Source organism: Barbus barbus (genome assembly GCF_936440315.1).
Source record: "Barbus barbus genome assembly, chromosome: 8".
Classification (NCBI taxonomy): domain Eukaryota; kingdom Metazoa; phylum Chordata; class Actinopteri; order Cypriniformes; family Cyprinidae; genus Barbus; species Barbus barbus.
In genome coordinates, this window is record NC_136736.1 from 11,799,107 (window position 1) to 11,817,929 (window position 18,823).

Genomic DNA, 18,823 nt, shown 5'->3' on the forward strand with positions numbered 1-18,823 from the left:
CCGGTGAGTGTATATGTTTGAGCCTGAATCAGATCCCAAGCCAGAAGAAACTGAAATGCAACAACAGCTATTGCAACAATCTGTTGGTATATAGTTTTCTGTAGATATAGCTTTAAATGTACCATTATTATTGCTGTGTTACAAAAAGTGTTCCATGTACAGTATGCCATGAGTATGTACTGATTTTACTAGCAACACTCAAACATTGATACCCTTGGTGTCTTAACAGAGTAAGGATAAAAAATAATGTTCTTACCTGCATTGCCTCCAAGGACAATATGCTTGGTATTGCCAGATGCTCTGAAAAACCAGCAGCATGTTTCACAAAACGTTGTGAAATGTGAAGAACAAACTTTGTAACGTAATACAAGTAATATTAACATGTAATTTAAGAAAATAGTTTAATTTAGCTCAAAGGGAATAATTTATGATTTTATAGGGATTTGAACAGAATCACTGTTACAGCGATTCACTGAATGAGCTGTATAACAAACTCTGCACTGGATATTAAAATCCAAAATATAGTGAAAACACTATTAAATAGCCCAGTAACCAAATCGGCAGATTAAGACATTAACTTGTGAGCAGAAAACACAAGATACTTCTCTTTTCAATATAAATCAGAGTTTAAGAGAATGGAAATGTGAAATCCCAAGTTTACAGCAATATGTTCAATTGCATTGACCTGAACAACCATCAATCACTTATTTAACCCTCGCTTTGAGTTTCTCAATGAGGCTAAAATTGGTATTAAATGCACCTGATTCAGTCAGAACCTGGAGGTGTACTTGATTGGTTGAGAGTTCAGTAGTCTTTGAAGTGAAGTCTTGGGTGTTGGCTGAAGATGCGGAGTTGGTCTGGTCGAAGTTTGAAGCGAGTGCAGTCAGAGCTGGACTTTGTAGCAAATTTGCATTAGAACACGAAACTCCACAGAAAGAAAAGATACTAAAGTAAAAGAATAAAAATAAAAGGATGTAACGAGACTAGGTTGGTTTTCTTTCCATTGCGGTAGCAGCTGGCACGTGGGCCAGAGCACACTCAAAGAGTAGCACGCGGTGGCAAAAGTGAAGCACAAAGGGCGTAAGAGAGTAAGAGAAAGAGTTTGAGAAAAGAGGAAGTTTGATGGTGTCCTGAGTTTTTAAACTCTGCTTTCAGACCGTCCCATCTGAACGTCTTGACCAATTAGATACTGTCCTTGCTTGGGGTATTGCTTTGTTTCTCCACCCCACTAATAAATCGTTGTTATCTGTTCAGTCAGAGGTCCGAACTTTACAGGCTCTTGCAAATTATACTTTTGAACATCGATTTCTATAACAAGACTATGATACATTTGACAAAGAATTGATTGGAAGAAACATTTAAAGCATGAATTTTCAAACTCATACATACCACACATGCATCTGAATCCTTCAGCTATTCAATAGTGATTAAAAAAACCATACATAATATTTGATTAAAGCATGATAATCTAATGTGTAGTTCACAAACATAGTATAGGTTATTTCTATGCAGAGAAATAACTTGTATGTCCTTTTAAGATTATTTTTAGTACATGTGAACAGATTGTCTCTATGAACGAAGGACTTTCAGTCTGGTTCTTTGTCTTCTGTGTGTGGAGACCCACCCAAGAGAGTCTGTAGCTCATGATTTTCTATCACAGGTTTACATGTGACCATCAGTCTTGATTACTTGCAACACATTTGACAGTCTCCTTCCTGAATTGGAATTATCAATAAGTGTTCTTTTGTCTCAAGGTTGTAAGCAATTCTGTGAAAGAGGCTTGCTGGTTAGTTTGCTTGTTAGGAGCCAGGAATCCGATTTATGACGTTGTCCTGTTACAGTTTTGAGGCCCCCTCTTTCTGGAATCTACGCTTCTCAGGTTTCAATGTTCTGATGCATCTTAAATTCGTCTGATTCGGTCTCTGATATCTTACAAGTCGCTCAAGCATGTCGTTAATAAATAACATTCATCCATGTATTCTAATGCTCAGATCTTTAGGAAGACTATGCAAAGTGTTTCTTTACATCCACTGACAGATCAACATCTTAGTTTGATGGTCTGATTCAACATCTTTATCCAATAGCAGTATCGCTCTTGTGATCGATGGACGGACACGAGTTGTTCAGAACACACCTTCTTGATTACATATGACAATGACGCATGTTAAAAGAATCGTGACATCACCATAATAAATAAATACATTATAGCTGGCACGATACCTACTGTCCATGCCAGCAGTTGACTGATCTATAATTTAAATTGTAAACAAGTCAAAGATTTTGGCAATTTGTGCTTGGCCAAAACCCACATCCTTTTGAGCACCTTGGGTCATCCTTGAAAATGGAAATGGATGAATAAAATAAACACCAAAGTAAGCACCTCGACAGCCATTTATATCCTTAACTGCCGTGGACCTAATGCAGCTAAAATTTAACACCGCAAAAAGACACCCTTACATTATTAACCAGCCGTAAATTCAGATGGATCAATAAAGTCTCTTTAGCCACAGGGGCAACCAGTTGATTTACAAGGACAGCTTGGCAGGGATTCTAAAATAATGTCCTACCCTAAATGAAAGCCATAAAGAAAACGTCATCATCATCAAATCATTCCTCTTTAGTCTGGTTGATGTCCTTTATGCTGTGATAATGTGAGGTTTTCATATGCTTTGAGAGGAAAAAGTATCAATTATAAGAAAGACAATGCCTATTCTGAAGTATTCAGTGGATTTAGTGCACGTACCAACACGTTGGCTGTCTTTCATGATGCTCTCGTTGTCATGCCAGTCTCTTCTTCTCAAACCGTTAGTCCAGGTATAAATGTGGCCATCATTTAAGCCCAGCGGGAAGCCCTGTGGAGAAATAAACTTTTTGAAGTGAGATATACTATCAAGCTAAATCAAGTTAGAACTCAAATAAAAAATACAACAGCAAGAGCATAATTATAAGAGGTAATTTAACTTCAATTTGAAACATCTCCAAGAACTCCCCGAGGTACCTTGTTGTTCATGCCTAAATTGTCCTATAATGCACTGATTAAAACTTCAAACATAGCTGATGTTTGAACACACATTCAGTTGGCTGAAATCAGTGTAGTCAGCAACTTAATAACCAGAAAGCTTTCCAATCTGATCCGTAAACATTATAAAGAACATTCCAGCCAAAGGCAAAATTCTCCTTTAGATTTGATCAGCTGCACGAAAAAACATAGTTTACTTGTGGGTTTGTGTTATGCGGGGTGCAACCCTTAATCTTTAGAGTAATTGCATGCGCATGGTGCATATTTTCCTTCCTAGTTGGACGTCCATCTAAGATTTCTCAATCTTGGGAGAGCAGAATTGGTGCCAACCTTCAATTCCATCATGCTAGCACAACATGTTACAGTTTTCCTAGTGGATTCTTCTAATTTGGGAATGAAAAGCATCTCAAAATGATCATGTGGTGTGCAGTAGACATAGCTTAAGTGCAGCAATGTGCTCCTCTGTTGTACCGACGCCTCTTCTATTTGCGCAATAGGCATTTACTGTACAGGATGTAAAAAGTGCCAGCGATCTAAGAGGCCCCATTTGATCTACAATTTACCCATTCTCACAGATAGACCCCTGATAACAGCTATTTTCACTGGTGGCGGGTGCTAATGCACTGGGGATGCACTAGAACGAATGGTTTTGATGAGAGCTCAGAGATACCATGCTTCTGACATACATGCAGAATAGGTCTACATGCCTTTTAGTGCTTTGTCTTTGTGCAAGCTTCACCATGGAAATGCTTCAGGTAAGGAAATTGGAAAAGACAGAGACTATTCACTCAAGATTAATCCGCCGAAAAAGACACAGAGATTTTTAGGGAAATTATTTAGAGTGCTACTTAGCAGAGTGGATTATGGGGAGGCAGGTGCTTGGATTCCAGTAGCAGCTCTGAGGATTTGGGGCGGCTTTTTTCCATTGTTTGTGAATAATTTAAAAACAAAAGCATTGCTTTATTAAGGCCTCAGAGAGATTCTGGGGAAAAAAAAATTAAGAACGCAAGCACATCCGAGTTTGTCAATGGGGAATTTCACTAGAAGAATATGACATCGACTTGACAATTGCAAAAAGGGAACCGCTGGCAGCAATGTTGGATATCACTCTCCCACAGGGATGCAGAGGCTTCTGATGGCAAAACTTTGTGGCAAAGCACAGGTGAAGCTTGCTGATGTTATAAATTTAATGACTGACTTAAGTTTGCTGTGAGTATTTTATATGTAGGCCTTGTCCCAAATGACACCCTCAGCCCTTGCAGTTCTCCCTAGTAAATGGTGAATCAATGCAGCAAGCTGCCAAATTGTATTCTTCTAGAAAACACAACATTGCGTGATATTAACAATATGCACTAATAATGTTTTAGAAAAAAAATATTTCAAATAAATCAATCATAGTCAAGAGTGTCTGGGATTGATCTGCCTGAGTCATGTTATTTTTTATTTACTAAAATTAGATGCCATTTTAGTCAGAGTAAATTTTATGAATATGACAAATTGAATAGAAGAAATGAAGAAGAAAAAAAAGGACTTTGGAAAAAATAAAACTAATAAAAAAAACTGTGGCTGTACGGAATAGGACAAAATGGTCACATGATTGTTTAACACTAAAGTCAGCATGAACACACTGATGTGGCATTGTCACCTGAATGAATGACATGTTTAACTGCATTATCAGCTGAATTCAATGAAACGACTGATTAAAGCTGCTTTTGAGGAGCGCTACAACTGACAGATGTATGCATACTGTAAGGAAATGGCTAAAACCCAAGAATAGCTGAAACACTCAAACCCACAGGCCTCAATTTTGCTTTGCAAAGCCACAGCGCTATTTATTTCTCCATGTCCTGTATATAACTCCCTTACAAAACAACATTCTTCATTTATGATGGCCTACATCTGGGGCCGAAGGAAACAGTCTGTCCTCAGGAACTAGACATATTAAAAAGAGAAAAAAGACATTGCATGTAGAAAAAGCACAGCAGTCCAGTGTTTCTAATTTTCTTCTTGTTTTCCAGAACAGTGAGGTTAGCAACAATTTACACGGAAGAGCTTTGAAAATAAGGTGTTTTAGACTTTCAACCTAGAAATTGACTATTTTCAAAAATACAGTTATAGTTAAAAATCTGAGATTAAGTAAAAGGACTCTGATTAACTAAGTCCTCTGAATGTTTCTCTTTTTCCTATTTTTGTCACACAGGAGTTTTCTGGCAGGGCATCAAGCTCTGCTTTCTTCACATTGATTACAGTAAATTTAGCAATTACTGACTCAGTCCAGACTGGAGTGGGGTGGCTCACGGCACAATGCGCTGCCTAATTAAAAGTGGTCAACAAAGCGCAGTGGTGGATGTCGCCTTCAAAAGTGTCACTGCCTTCAATATCCAATTCATATGGCTGCTCCAAAGCAGAATCATGTAGGAGGAGTGTCACTATTCCCCAGTACAAAGACAAATCAATCAGTTTTGAGTTATTTTTTATTAAAATCTAATAATTTTTTCATTACAATTAATTGAATACTTATTTGCAACCGTTTTAAATGACAAATTAATTAAAATTTTGATTGTAATGAAATCACAGCCATTCACAGCTATGTCCATTGCTCACGTTTTGGTTTTTCATTCTTATTAGGCCATGTACAACAGCAGAACTTGATTAGTTCTCAAGATGGCGCCGCGCATGGCAGCCATTGTGCTTGGCTCTCCAGTTGCTTTAGTGTTTTAGTTGGTTTTTCCAGTTTTTTGTTTGTCCAACACAATCAGTTTCACCAGGGAAGAACTGCTGAACATTCGGCAGAACACACCACAAAATCTCCAACCGGTTGTCGATTATTCAGATGTTTTGCTGAACATAGTAGTTGCCGGAGCTGCGGCGCTGTTTAGATGCTTTAGGATGCGCAGACGGGGGAAGCGAGTCGGCGTGCTCGTGAAGCTCAGACAGGGTGGATTTCGAATGCCGTTGCCTAGCATTCATCTGGCTAATTTCCACTCTCTACCCAACAGAACGGACAAACTCCTTCTGCTTTCCCGGTTAAACAAAGACTTTTTTTTTTGTTAACAACTGTTTATTGAATTTTATTCTGTTGTAGAGCCTGGTCGAAAACAAGAACACATACACAGGTCTATTAACAGGACCGCAACATTCCGGAGGAAGTTACTACTTTCACTATCTGTGGCCATAAAGTTAATTAACGACCAGCACCGCGCTCAAGCATCCTGCTCTGCTCTCCTTAACGCCTCACGATACCCCTAAAACAAAGGGGCATATGTGTGGAAAAATCTGGAATGTATTTAAAACAGGATTTCTTATCACTTAAGCATTTATACCAACTCAGTCCTGGAGCACATCAACAGTTGTGTGAGCAGAGTGACCACACACACAAAAATAAAAATTTTCCCCAATCAGAAGCCCTGGATGAACAGAGAGGTTCGCCTCCTGCTCAAAGCAAGAGATGCAGCCTTCAGGTCTGGAGACCAGGAGGCTTACAGCTCAGCCAGAGCCAACCTGAGGAAGGGTATCTGCCAGGCCAAACTCACACACAAACAGAAGATTGAAGATCACTTCAATTCTTCAGACCCCCGGCGTATGTGGCAAGGCATACAATCTATCACAGATTACAAACAACCTAACTCTGTGCCCCCCTCCAGCTCTGCCTCCCTCCCAGACGAGCTCAACCACTTTTATGCTCGTTTTGATCAAAATAATAAGGAGATCTCACTCAAAGCTGAGCATCAACCCAGTGAACTGCCTCTCACACTCTCCACATCAGATGTTTACTCCACTCTGCGTAAGGTGAATGCACGGAAGGCAGCTGGCCCTGACGGAATACCTGGTCGTGTGCTTAAAGATTTTTTTTGAAAACTGCTCAACGGATCACCGGCATCCAGTTAACTTCCATTGAGAACATTTATCATAAGCGCTGTCTGGGCAGGGCAAGAAACATCATCAAGGATGCCTCTCACCCTAACCATTGACTTTTCACCCTCCTTCCATCCGGCAGGCGTTACAGGTGCTTACGCTCTCGCACTAGTAGGCTCAGGAAGAGCTTCTTCCCCGAAGCTGTGACACTTCTGAACGCCACACCACCAATCTAACCTGCACCTGCTTATTACTGCACTGGTCACAGTACTTTACACACATGCATTTGCACTACTCATATTTTGCACAGACTGCATATTGTTAAAGTTATTACAATATAAACTGTCTAAAGTTGTTACTGTACAAAGCACAGTAAACTATTTCTTAAAATGAGTGTGTGCGACGAACAACCGTATAAGTCCAAAAAAACAAAAAATGAGATAACCATGTGACATTAATTGTATGTGTGAACTTTGTATACAGAAACAGTTTGGGGATATTTTCGCGCGACCAAGAGTCCGCATTTTAAACGTTAAAATAGCATCACGCGGAAAACCCGTTTATGTCCACAAAGAAGAATGGAGATGCCGCTTGCTGTCATGTCCGCTTCGGACATTAAAAGGCAAAACCTCGGCAAAAAAAAGAGAGCCGACATGATCAAATGGAAGGACAGAGTAAGGAAGGCTTTGAGGGATGCTGGAAAACCATATTTGACTCGAAGAGGAGAACAAAAACCGGGGAAAAATCCACCGAAAGAGGTGAGTGGAAGAACCGTATATGATGTGATCGTTCTCCCTCTCTGAACGCGCTGAGGAGCGCTAAACACCGCATAAACAGTTAACCTATCAAAATAAACCACATACCATATATAATAAAGCTGTATTCATTCATATTTGCCGCCAGTCCTGTGTAAAGTACGGCAAGCAGAGTTTATTTGTTTACATATTTATTTATATTGTGAGATGGCGGAGCGCGAGAACAGTTTAAAGTAGTATACACAGGTGCGCTGCGCCAGCTTTTCTAAATAAACGACAAGGTGCACTATTGGAGCTATCTAAACATACAAGAAGTGATCAAAGTTCAGAGATTATGCCCATCATGATAAACAACGGAAAACTGTCCTCTTATTTATTTATTTATATATATATATTGTTTTTTGTTAATAATTCATTGTTATTGCCTGTACTGTAAGAAGGTCTATGTATTGTCCATTGTTCATACTGTATTTTCTGTTTTTAAAATAATAAACTTGAAAGAAATGCTTAATATTAACCTGAAGTTTCTGTTACTGTATTAAAACTAAGATAAAGGAATCAGATCTTTAGTGGTTTAAAGTGATATGATGAACTGGAGTTATACTGTTATTCCACACTGGACATATACCGTTCTTCCACATTTCAGAAATATAAATCACAATAACTTTTGATTTTTAATACTGACACTGAAAAATGTTATCTCCTTAGTATTGAGAAGCTTTTGTTGTCTATTTTCAAGTAAAATAAAAATATATAATATAATGTTCACAATCCAAATGAAAAAAATCTTATTACTCAAAATTTGAAAATATGGACTTGTATGGTTCTTCGTCTCAAGGCTTCAAATATTGCACTGCTGTTATTTTGCATAGAATACATTGTTATATCAATACTTGCACACACTCATCCAGCTGTATTTATTTATTTATTACCACTGTTCTCACGTCTCTGCTGTTCATAATGTGTATATACAATCCCACATTGCTCTGTTCATAATGTACATACAATCCCTACATTGCATTCCTATTTATATTATGTATATACTCTGCTCAATACTGTATATAGCAATTCCACTGTACATTCTGTAAATCATATCTTCACTTACTATGCACTTATATGTATATAAAACACTATATTCTTGCACTTCTGGTTAGATGCTAACTGCATTTCATTAGCTCTGTACTTGTACTTTGCATAATGACAATAAAGTTGAATCTAATCTAATCTAATAATTAGGTTTCTTATCACTTAAGCATAATTCAACCAGAAACAGGACAAGACCTTGGCATCTGGAAAAGACTCCAGCACAAACCCTCCCTGATTTCCTGACCATTAACGCAGTAATTCAATGATGTGTTTACGACACACGTCCGAGGTAAGAAGATCTCCAGATGCGTGTCCAACGGAACACTCGTGACCCCCGGACAACCCCTCTCTCTCTCTCTCTCTCTCTCTCTCTCATTTGAACAATCATTTTCTTTCTCTAACATACAAAGAGACTCAATGCTTTGCTGAAGGATTGCAAAAAGAACAAATTATACTAGCTTCTGCCATTGAAGCAATATACTCGAAAACAATATATACAATATATTTACAATATATATTAAGGTTGTTTTCATGTCATTTATAACCTTGCTGTGTTATTGGAATCTATGGTATTGTTGTAATCTTTTGAGGTATAATTTTCCTGATCACTATTGTTCAGTTTCACATGCTTGGTGTGATTTATTTAGGATTGTTTAATCGATGCATTAACCCATGAAGTACATAAAATTAAGGTATGTACTTTGTGTATGCCAAATACCTAATGTTTGATTTCTAATTGCGTCAGCAGTAATCTGGTGTGGATGAGAATTGTCTTTTCTCATCAATGTATGATTAGAACACGTATAGAAATCTGCTATCAATAATTTCTTCATGTGATAAAATAACTGAACAGATAATGTATGCATGGAAAAAAAAAACGTGCAGGGCGGGGCTCCGCCCCACAGGAAGAATCCGATTGGGTCAGTCGCCCGTGGGTGGATCCCAAATTAGCCCGTTAAAGACAGACACCCAACTGTGTGTCTCAGAGCTCGTCTCTCTCTGCTTGCTCACGCGCTGTTTGAACTTCGGTTCCTGCTCTGATTGCGCTGCTAAGTGCTTCTTGCCATTAACATCATGGCCGAGCATTGAACAACGATCAGGACTCAGTCAAACTTCTAAAGAAACTTTAACACCAGAAGCCAAAGAACTGCAACGAACTTCCTGAGAGCGTCATCACTTCCAGGAATGGAAACTCAGCTGAAAGCAAGGAAAGTCAAACAATATTTCCTAATTCTGCTGGAAATTGGTTGTATTTATGCGTGTGATTTCCTCAGGTTGAAGTAGAGCATTCTTGAAAACAAGCATTAGAACCTAAAACTCTCTTCAGATCAAAACAATTCATTGCCTGCAATGTGTGTGTGTGTGTGTGTGTGTGTGTGTGTGTGTGTTTACGTATTCTGTTTTGTGTCATTTAGCTTAGTATTGTGTTAGAGTCGTGAAATAAACTTTGATTCTATTAAGAAATCTCTTGTCTGTTGCTGTGATTTTAAAATCTGAAACTATTTGCCAAAAGATCGCGTTACCTACGCTCAAAGTTTACCTATGCTCATGAATTTTGATAAAGTACTATTTGGTTTGTTTTATTGTTGGCCACAAATAAAATAAAACTGAATTGTTAAAAGATAACGTACTGATTGTAATGCTTGCTGGACGAGTCGTTAATGAGGTATCGTTAATAAGGTATAAGTTGGACATTTTGATTAATATCAATTAATCATATAAATATTGAATCTTAAGAATGATTCCCTAAAAGCTAAAATTAGAACAATAGTTATAAAGTTACTACACTGTGGAACAATAGTACAAAACAAAAAGGAGCTGTACAAATTTAGAACCCACCCCAACCGATCTCACCCCCTGGTAGACTAAAATAAGATAAATAATAAATATATATTAATTAATATGAATAGATAAACAAATAACAATAAAATAATTTTTACAAAGATTTTAGAAAAGACACAACATTAAAAGCTGAATGCCATGAATTAACAGTTTTCATGTTAGATCCATGTATACGAGAAGTAGAGTTCCATCGAGATAATGTCCAACAAATACACAGTGGTAAGTGCAATACAATCAACAGGTTTATTGAGTAGTAGCAGAGGGGAATGAGATGAGCAGAATGTCCAGGTAAGCAGGTGGGGAATGGTAATGTCTCTAGGGGCTTATCTGAGTATGAATGTCCTTTTTCCTTTTCCAGGGGATCTGGAGGTAACAGTGGAGCGTGGAGACGGTGGAGAACTGGAGCGGTGAAGAACAGGGATAGGAACACTGGAGCAACTGGTAAGTAGACAAAAGGTAAGTGGGTCAGGTTAGTCAACATGGAAAGTTTGAGACCAGACAGTGAGTGAACGGGAGGAGTGCAGGCATATAGTGCTGCTGATTAGTGCTGACAGGTGGCGGTGATCAGAAATCAGGGGATTGGGATCTGGTGTCGTTGGTGGAGACTGCGGTGACTGTGGTGACTCTCTGCCAGCATGAGGTTCACACACTCATTTTGAAATTATATAAAATAATCAGGGTTGGATTTAGTTTACAATTTTGATTATTTTTATAACATCCAATGAGTCCTGATTAATGCAATTTCAACTATTTCTGAAGTGCTTCTTGTTGGCAAGCACTCTTATCATAATTAATTTTCTGTTGGACTTAGGCCTATGCTTTTATTTTTGTATTATTTTGTTAAAAGCTGTTAAATTATTCTATCCGATCTCATGAATGTGTGTATATATAGTATGCCAAATAAAAACGAAAACTCGTTTTATTGATATGCAAAGATGGACTTTGGCATGTCTATGCTACGCGATGGGTAGGGTTAGGGTTGTGGGATAGATGAGTATCATATGTACGCAAAAAGTGCGTATCATGTGCATGCCAACAAATTTCGTAACATATGCACGTGAAAACTGCGTATTATATGCACGCCAACAAATTTCGTATCATATGCACGCGAAAACTGCGTATTATATGCACGCCAAACACATGCGTGTCATATATACGCCAAAGTCCATTTTTGCGTATCAATACCACGAGTTTTAGTTTTTATTTGGAGTACTATTTATATGCATTTTCAAGAGACCGGTCTCAATTATTAAGCGGTGTGTCATGTAAGTTTTTTTCCCCTTGTGTTTTGTGTGGTGACCACTGGGAGATGCTCTGGGCATAATTTTTTCTTTCTTGGTTTCCTTCCCTGACTTGATTTTCACAGAATTTGCACAGTGAAAGTAAAAGTTTCACGCAAGTTTGAGTTGTCTTTTTTTTTAAATCAACACTTATTTTTTAAAGAACGCTGCTTTTCTCACATAACGCATTGAAGCAGCCCCTGCATGGAGTGAATAATCCATCCTCGAGCCATCGATATCAACCAATTCAGCACCACCGCCATGGACAGTGCCTGGTAATGTCACACGTAAGAAGCTATACCTTAAGCAACCCTTTAAGGTATAGTTCAGGGAACGCGGCTAGAAAAGGTATACCTTTAGTTAAGATATACCTTTAGAGTCTTTGTAGCACACTAAGAGAACCCGTTATCGGGAAAAGCTCCCCTAGAAGATGCAATTGTCCAAAAGAGACTTGAGGAAACACTGAATGGTAGATGTTACATACAATGAGAAGAATGAAGTATAAAAGTATAAAATGATTATAAATTCAATTGTGAATAAACTTGTGTTTAAATATTTAAACCTGCACATAATAGCCACAATAATTCGACTCCTTCAGCAATGTTAAATTCAAACTCTCAGTCTGTAAATGAGGTGTGCAAGGTAAAGGTCTTTCTTTGAACCCCACATTTGGCAAGCTTGTTCTCCCTGCAATTCTCTGCTGTTTTTCTCATCGCCCTTTCTTTTTTTTTCTATAGATAAGCAAGCATATGTTTTATTCACTGCCAGCACCACTATCTAATTATGTCGTTTAGCAGCACTGTCCAAAATCCCCATTGCCGGAGCTCTTTTTCACAGTTTCCTCCTCAGAGCTGGTTTTCAATGTCCTGAGTCTTGTCTGTCAGCCGCCGCTCCTCTGCTGGCATTATTATTGCTGATGCTATATGCGCTTTGTTTGATAAATATAATTCTTCTCTGAATGGCCTACAGTAGGCATCAGCAGAGGTGAGACTGAACTAAGCGAGGTTCCATAAACAGGCACTGCTGATGAGGACAAGGATGGTTTAAATTTGCCTTTTGTGCAGCTGCTGTCAGGAGCTATTTGATCAAGCTGGCTGATATTTGAGAGTTAATGCATGTATGTGTTGGTGTCAGAAGGTCGTCTATCTGAACATCACACAAAGTCAAGACAAGAGTCTAAATATCATCAACAACATCAAAGTAACACGTTCTATTATGCACTGAGAACTCAATTCTCCAAGGTTGTTTCTAAGGAATGAGGACAACAGTAACAAAAGAGGAACTATCGACCTAAAACATTGGATGTCCACTGCAGGATACATCATTATCTGAGAATACGGGATCATCTCCAGTAGGTGCTGCTAATGAGAACATCTGCACATCAGAGCATTGCTTCACATCACAAACGGAATATAGTGCCGACTGCGACCATTCGACCCGTGATGAGTTCAAACGATAGCAGGAAAAAGACATGTCCAGCAGAGCAGGATCCATTGTGTTCTGATCAACCACATCATTTGCCCTGTGTCTGGCGCAAGAGATCAGAGAGCCCATCTTGTGCACCTGTGAAATAAATAAGCCCCATGACAATGATACGCACAAAGATGATGGAAAAATGGAAATGCCTGTCGAATCTCACATCACATCTGTTTACAGTCATAAATAGGTCATGTCAGCCTGTAAGAGCCAGAGTTTTAGTAATAATGTGTAAGTTCTTATACAGTATGTGTTCAAAACATTATCCTGGTCAAAATTTCTGTCAGATTTAACACACAGGGAAATGGATGGATGGATTTTACCCTCATTTTAATGTTTATGAATTCAGATTATTCTACATGAGATGGGGTATGGCCATTTGTCACTCTTTCTAAATGTACTGAACACAAGATCTTCGAGAGAAACCAAGTCTGATATTCTCAAAACCAGCAGAAACAAAATAAACAATCTTTTTAAAGCCTAAACAAAGGGTCTGGGTAGAAAGTTTACTGTGAAAATACTATTAACAAGAAATGAATTTGAAATTAAAATGTTTCAAAGAGCCATATCACACAGATAACCATTTCAGATAATACAATTAGTATACACTACTGTTCAAAAGTTTGGGGTCAGTTTTTTTTTGCTGTTGTTGTTTTTTTAACTAAATTAAAAAGTGACAGTAAAGACATTTAGAATGGTACTATATATATATATATATATATATATATATATATATATATATATATGTGTGTGTGTGTGTGTGTTTGTGTGTGCGTGTGTGCTGTCAAACGATTAAATCGCAATTATTCCATGGTCTGTGTGAATACTGGATTCTGATTGGCTGGTAGGTATGCAGTAAAACCGTTTTAATGCACAGGTAGCTCCAAGTCAGTTTAATCACTGTTCCATATTAATGCACTGTTTTAATTGATGCACACAAACCCACACACACACAAAACTGGTTGTCAATGCTTCCCCACGATTTTTATTAATAAGATACTAGATCACTACACTATATTCCTCAGCTAACATGCTGTAACTGACGAAAATAACTAATTTTTCCCCATTCGGTCAAATATTGCGCTGCAAAGAGCAGTACTAGTTTTAACTTGTCTATAACTTGGCAATTGACCATGGAATAATCGGGATAATCAATGGCTTGCCGTGCATGAAGGGATTTTAAATGCACTTCGCAGAGGCAACCACCCTCCGCGAATGCACAGCAAACAGTTGATTTTCCCTTACTTAATCGCATCCAAAATAAAGTTTTGTATTATATGTGTGTGTACTGTGTATATTTGTTATGTATATATAAATACACACACGCATGTATACCTTTAAGGAAAATATTACGTTTATATATTAAATATATTTATATAAAATATGTTACATCAATATAAATTTATACACGTAAATACATGTGTATATTTTCTAAACATATACTGTATCTGTGTATGTGTTTACAACCCAAATTCCAGAAATGTTGGGACGTTTTTTAAAATTTTAATAAAAAGAAAACTAAACGAATTTCAAATCACATGAGCCAGTATTTTAGTCACAATAGAACATAGAACTATAGAATAGCCTTGGCCCACAGGACACGACGGCGCTTCTGGACCATGTTCAGATATGGATTCTTTTTTGCATGATAGAGCTTTAGTTGGCATCTGCAGATGGCACAGCGGATTGTGTTTACCGACAGTGGTTTCTGGAAGAATTCCTGGGCCCATTTAGCAATGTCAATGACAGAATCATGCCGATGAGTTATGCAGTGTCGTCTGAGGGCCCGAAGACCACGGGCATCCAACAAAGGTCTTCTGACTTGTCCCTTACGCACAGAGATTTCCCAAGTTTCTCTGAATCTTTTGATGATGTTATGCACTGTAGATGATGAGATTTGCAAAGCCTTTGCAATTTGACGTTGAGGAACGTTATTTGTAAAGTATTCCACAATCTTTTTACGCTCTCTTTCACAGATTGGAGAGCCTCTGCCTCTCTAAGACATCCATTTTATAGCTAATCATGTTACAGACCTGATGTCAATTAACTTAATTAGTTGCTAGATGTTCTCCCAGCTGAATCTTTTCAAAATTTCTTGCTTTTTCATCCTGTTGTTGCCTTTTTGAGACCTGCAGCAGGCATTCAATTTTAAATGAGCTCATCTAGTGGATAAAAGTGTAAAATTTCTCCGTTTAAACATCTGTTATGTTCTCTATGTTGTATTTTGAATAAAATATTTATTCATGTGATTTGAAAGTCTTTTAGTTTTCATTTTATTCAAATAAAAAAAAAAAAACGTCCCAACATTTCCGGAATTCGGGTTGTATATATATATATATATATATATATATATATATATATATACACATAATAAATATACACAGTACACACATATATTATGTAAACAACTTTTGTTTTGAATGAAATTAATTGTGATTAATTGTTTGACAGCACTAATAGATAGATAGATAGATAGATTTTTACTGTATTTTTAAGTCAAATAAATGCAGCCTTGGTGAGCATGAAACTTCTTTTAAAAACATTTTACAAGCTTAACACTGCTGAATGTTTGAATGTTTGTGTTAGAGTTCTCAACAAGAGGAGAAGAACTGAAGTATTGGTCTATTGGATATTCAGGCACCTGTGTAAGAGAAAGGATTCTATGAAATACCGTGGTGCTCTATACGTCATATTCTGTTTGATAGAGTTTGATTTTTGCATTAACCTCCAGTGCCCTGTAGGGAGAGGGACTCCAGATCTGATGCTGTTCAGCATGAACAACATCCACCTCCTCTGGAGAGAGATTAAACATCTGCTGAAATTACAGGAGAGTATAGAGCCAGCCACTGTGATTATCACACACACACCTAACTCACATTATTCAATTTCTGAAACATTCCTGATGGTCACAGCATGTCTGTAACTTGATTAATTCCAGGGCTTTTAAACTTTATTTCTTTTTATGACTATTCATTTAGGCAGGACTCATTTGCCCAGAATCATCCTCATGAAATTAAAAACTCTAAATACCTTTTTTCTCTCCTCTGTGGCCTCTCGTTCTCTCTCAGTTTCTTTGTTACTCTGTCTCTTTGAAGTGCTTCCACATTACTTTCAAATACTGGTCTAAACCTCTATAAAGCGGGAGATTAGAGACAATAATACCTATAGTAAAAAAGTACATAATTTATAGTCACAGCCTCAGAAAGCACACCCACAAACTGTCCATGAGATGTTCATGATCTGTCTGATAAATAATACAGAAAAAGTGGCAGGTTTTGGTTTGAAATGACTTCACAAAATGCACCATCCTGCCATCTCTTCCCCAAGTAAACAACGCACATGCATCCGGCCAGCCAACTTATCTAAAAAAAACTGATTCATCAGACCAGCCAACTTTTTTCTTTTTCTCCAGTTGGTCCAGTTCTGACACTCATGTGCCCATTTTAGATGCTTTCGATGGCAGAAAACGGTCATCATGGACACTCTGGCCTGCCTGTGACTATGCAATCGCATACACAGCAAGTTGTGATGCACTGTGTGTTCTGACAGCTTTTTATTATAGTCAGTATTAAGTTTTTCAGCAGTATAATTTGTTTTAGACCAGACAGGCTTTCCTTCACTCTCCAATTGCATCAGTGAGCCTTGGGCGCCTATGACCCTGACGCCAGTTCACCAGTTATCTTTCCTTTCACTACTTTCTGTTTTGGAGATGCTCTGACTCATATGTGTGTGTGTTAAGAGATGAGAAGATTCCCCAATTCACTCATTGGCATTAAAAAGTTAACGATACGATGCATCGGTTTAAAAAGTGTGCATCAGCTACAAGTTGGCATTTATATTGCGATGCATCGTTTCTAACATATTTGCATCGGTAAAACTTTTATTATATATACTTAGTAGTGGATGTGACCAATATTTTATATGTAGATTGATTTCTCCTCTCTAAAGTGTTTCTCAAGCGCGTGCTCTCATCACTGCTGCTGTGTGTATATGACGAATCACAACACCACGAAGACCCAAGGGGTCAAAGTCCAAAAACAGGGATTAAAGTACAAGACCTGGCTTGAAATAACCTAACAAATCAATCAGGACTAAAGCGGTTCCATAAATGACAAATTAAGTTCACGCAATCTCACTAATTTGTGCACGCTTATTCTTAAGCAGCCCTTAATGTCGATCATGGATCAAATCGATCCACCATGGCAAACAGCGAATGTATTTGTGCTGTTTAATGCATTTGAGACACTGTATTTTACTCAGTGCATAAGATCTATGAATCGGTAGCTGCTTCATATGTATCTTCAATGTATCGTATCGTTGGCTATGCATCGAGATGCGTATCGTATCGGCCTGAGTCATGAGATGCATATTCCTAGTGTGTGTGGTCTGAAATGGCTTAAAATGTGATTTTTTTCACTCAAAATTTAACCATCATTTTAATTAGGGTAAACGTACCTATTAAGCTCACCAAAATCTACATTGTGACATTTTTAGTGCACAAGATATTGGTTTCAGTAATAAAAGTTATGTTAAAATTAAATATTAATCTCTCACACAAAAATATTTAATTTAATTTTAAATGACAAGCATTTCAGTCTCTTAAGCCTGGAATACACTACACAGTTTTTGCCCTGATTGTCCACAGATTTACAGTCTGGAGAAGTTGATGCTAGTTGGCAAAGGTCAGTGCCAGTCTGTAGATTTTAGTGGATAGAATACATGGAAAATCGATTAACTTAACTTAAAGTGACAACCATCAGTTAATATTTAAAGTCTGTTTATGAAGTATTTACATAGATGTTCAATGTGGAAGAGCTTAAAGAGAGCACACTGAGCTTAATTGGAGCAGCAACAATTTTTTATAAATTTAATGTAATATTTATTAAAATGAAAGGATTTGTGCTAAATAAATAGTCTAGGTCATGTATTTGTAATGAGGACTGGAGCGTGACAACAGGGATAAGATCCAAACGCAAGCTTTATTATACAGATCGTGGTCAAGGCAGGCAGGGTCGATCACCAGCAAACAATAACATCCAGGGCAAGGCAAGAGAGTAAACAGAAACACAGGCAATGGTCAAGGCAGGCGGCAAACAATCAATAACCAAGAGAACAGTCCAGAGTCCAAAACACAGGCAAGGCAAAAACAAGATAATGACAACGCTCAGAAATGTCCAGATACAGCGGAACAAGACTTCGCAAAGGCCTGTTTGGCATGGCCCTCTTTATATGGCCGCCAAACAGGAAGTAACCATAGAAGCAGAGGGAGCAGTAACAGTCTGTACTAGGGCAAGAGCTCCCTCTGCTGGTGTGGCGTTACAGAATCCCCCCCTCAAGGAGCGACTCCTGGCGCTCAAAAATAAACAGTCCAGGAGGGTGGTGGGAATGAAGTAGACCAGGGGGTGGGACGGAGGGCCAGGTCCATGCAGAGGGAGTGGACCTGGATCATGGAGCAATGGAGGACCTGGATCATGGAGCAAAGGCAAACTGTGGTACAGTGGAGCATGTGT

The 18,823-nt window shown here is 38.1% G+C and overlaps 1 protein-coding gene across 1 annotated transcript in view; it reads right to left on the reverse strand.

Annotated features, from left to right (window-relative positions):
* The window catches only part of galntl6 (polypeptide N-acetylgalactosaminyltransferase like 6), a 253,291-nt gene that overhangs the window by 179,314 nt on the left and 55,154 nt on the right, over nt 1-18,823 (reverse strand). The window contains exon 3 of the mRNA XM_079423273.1: nt 2,744-2,852. Within this exon, the coding sequence (XP_079279399.1) occupies nt 2,744-2,852 (109 nt within the window). The remainder of the gene's footprint in view (nt 1-2,743; nt 2,853-18,823) is intronic.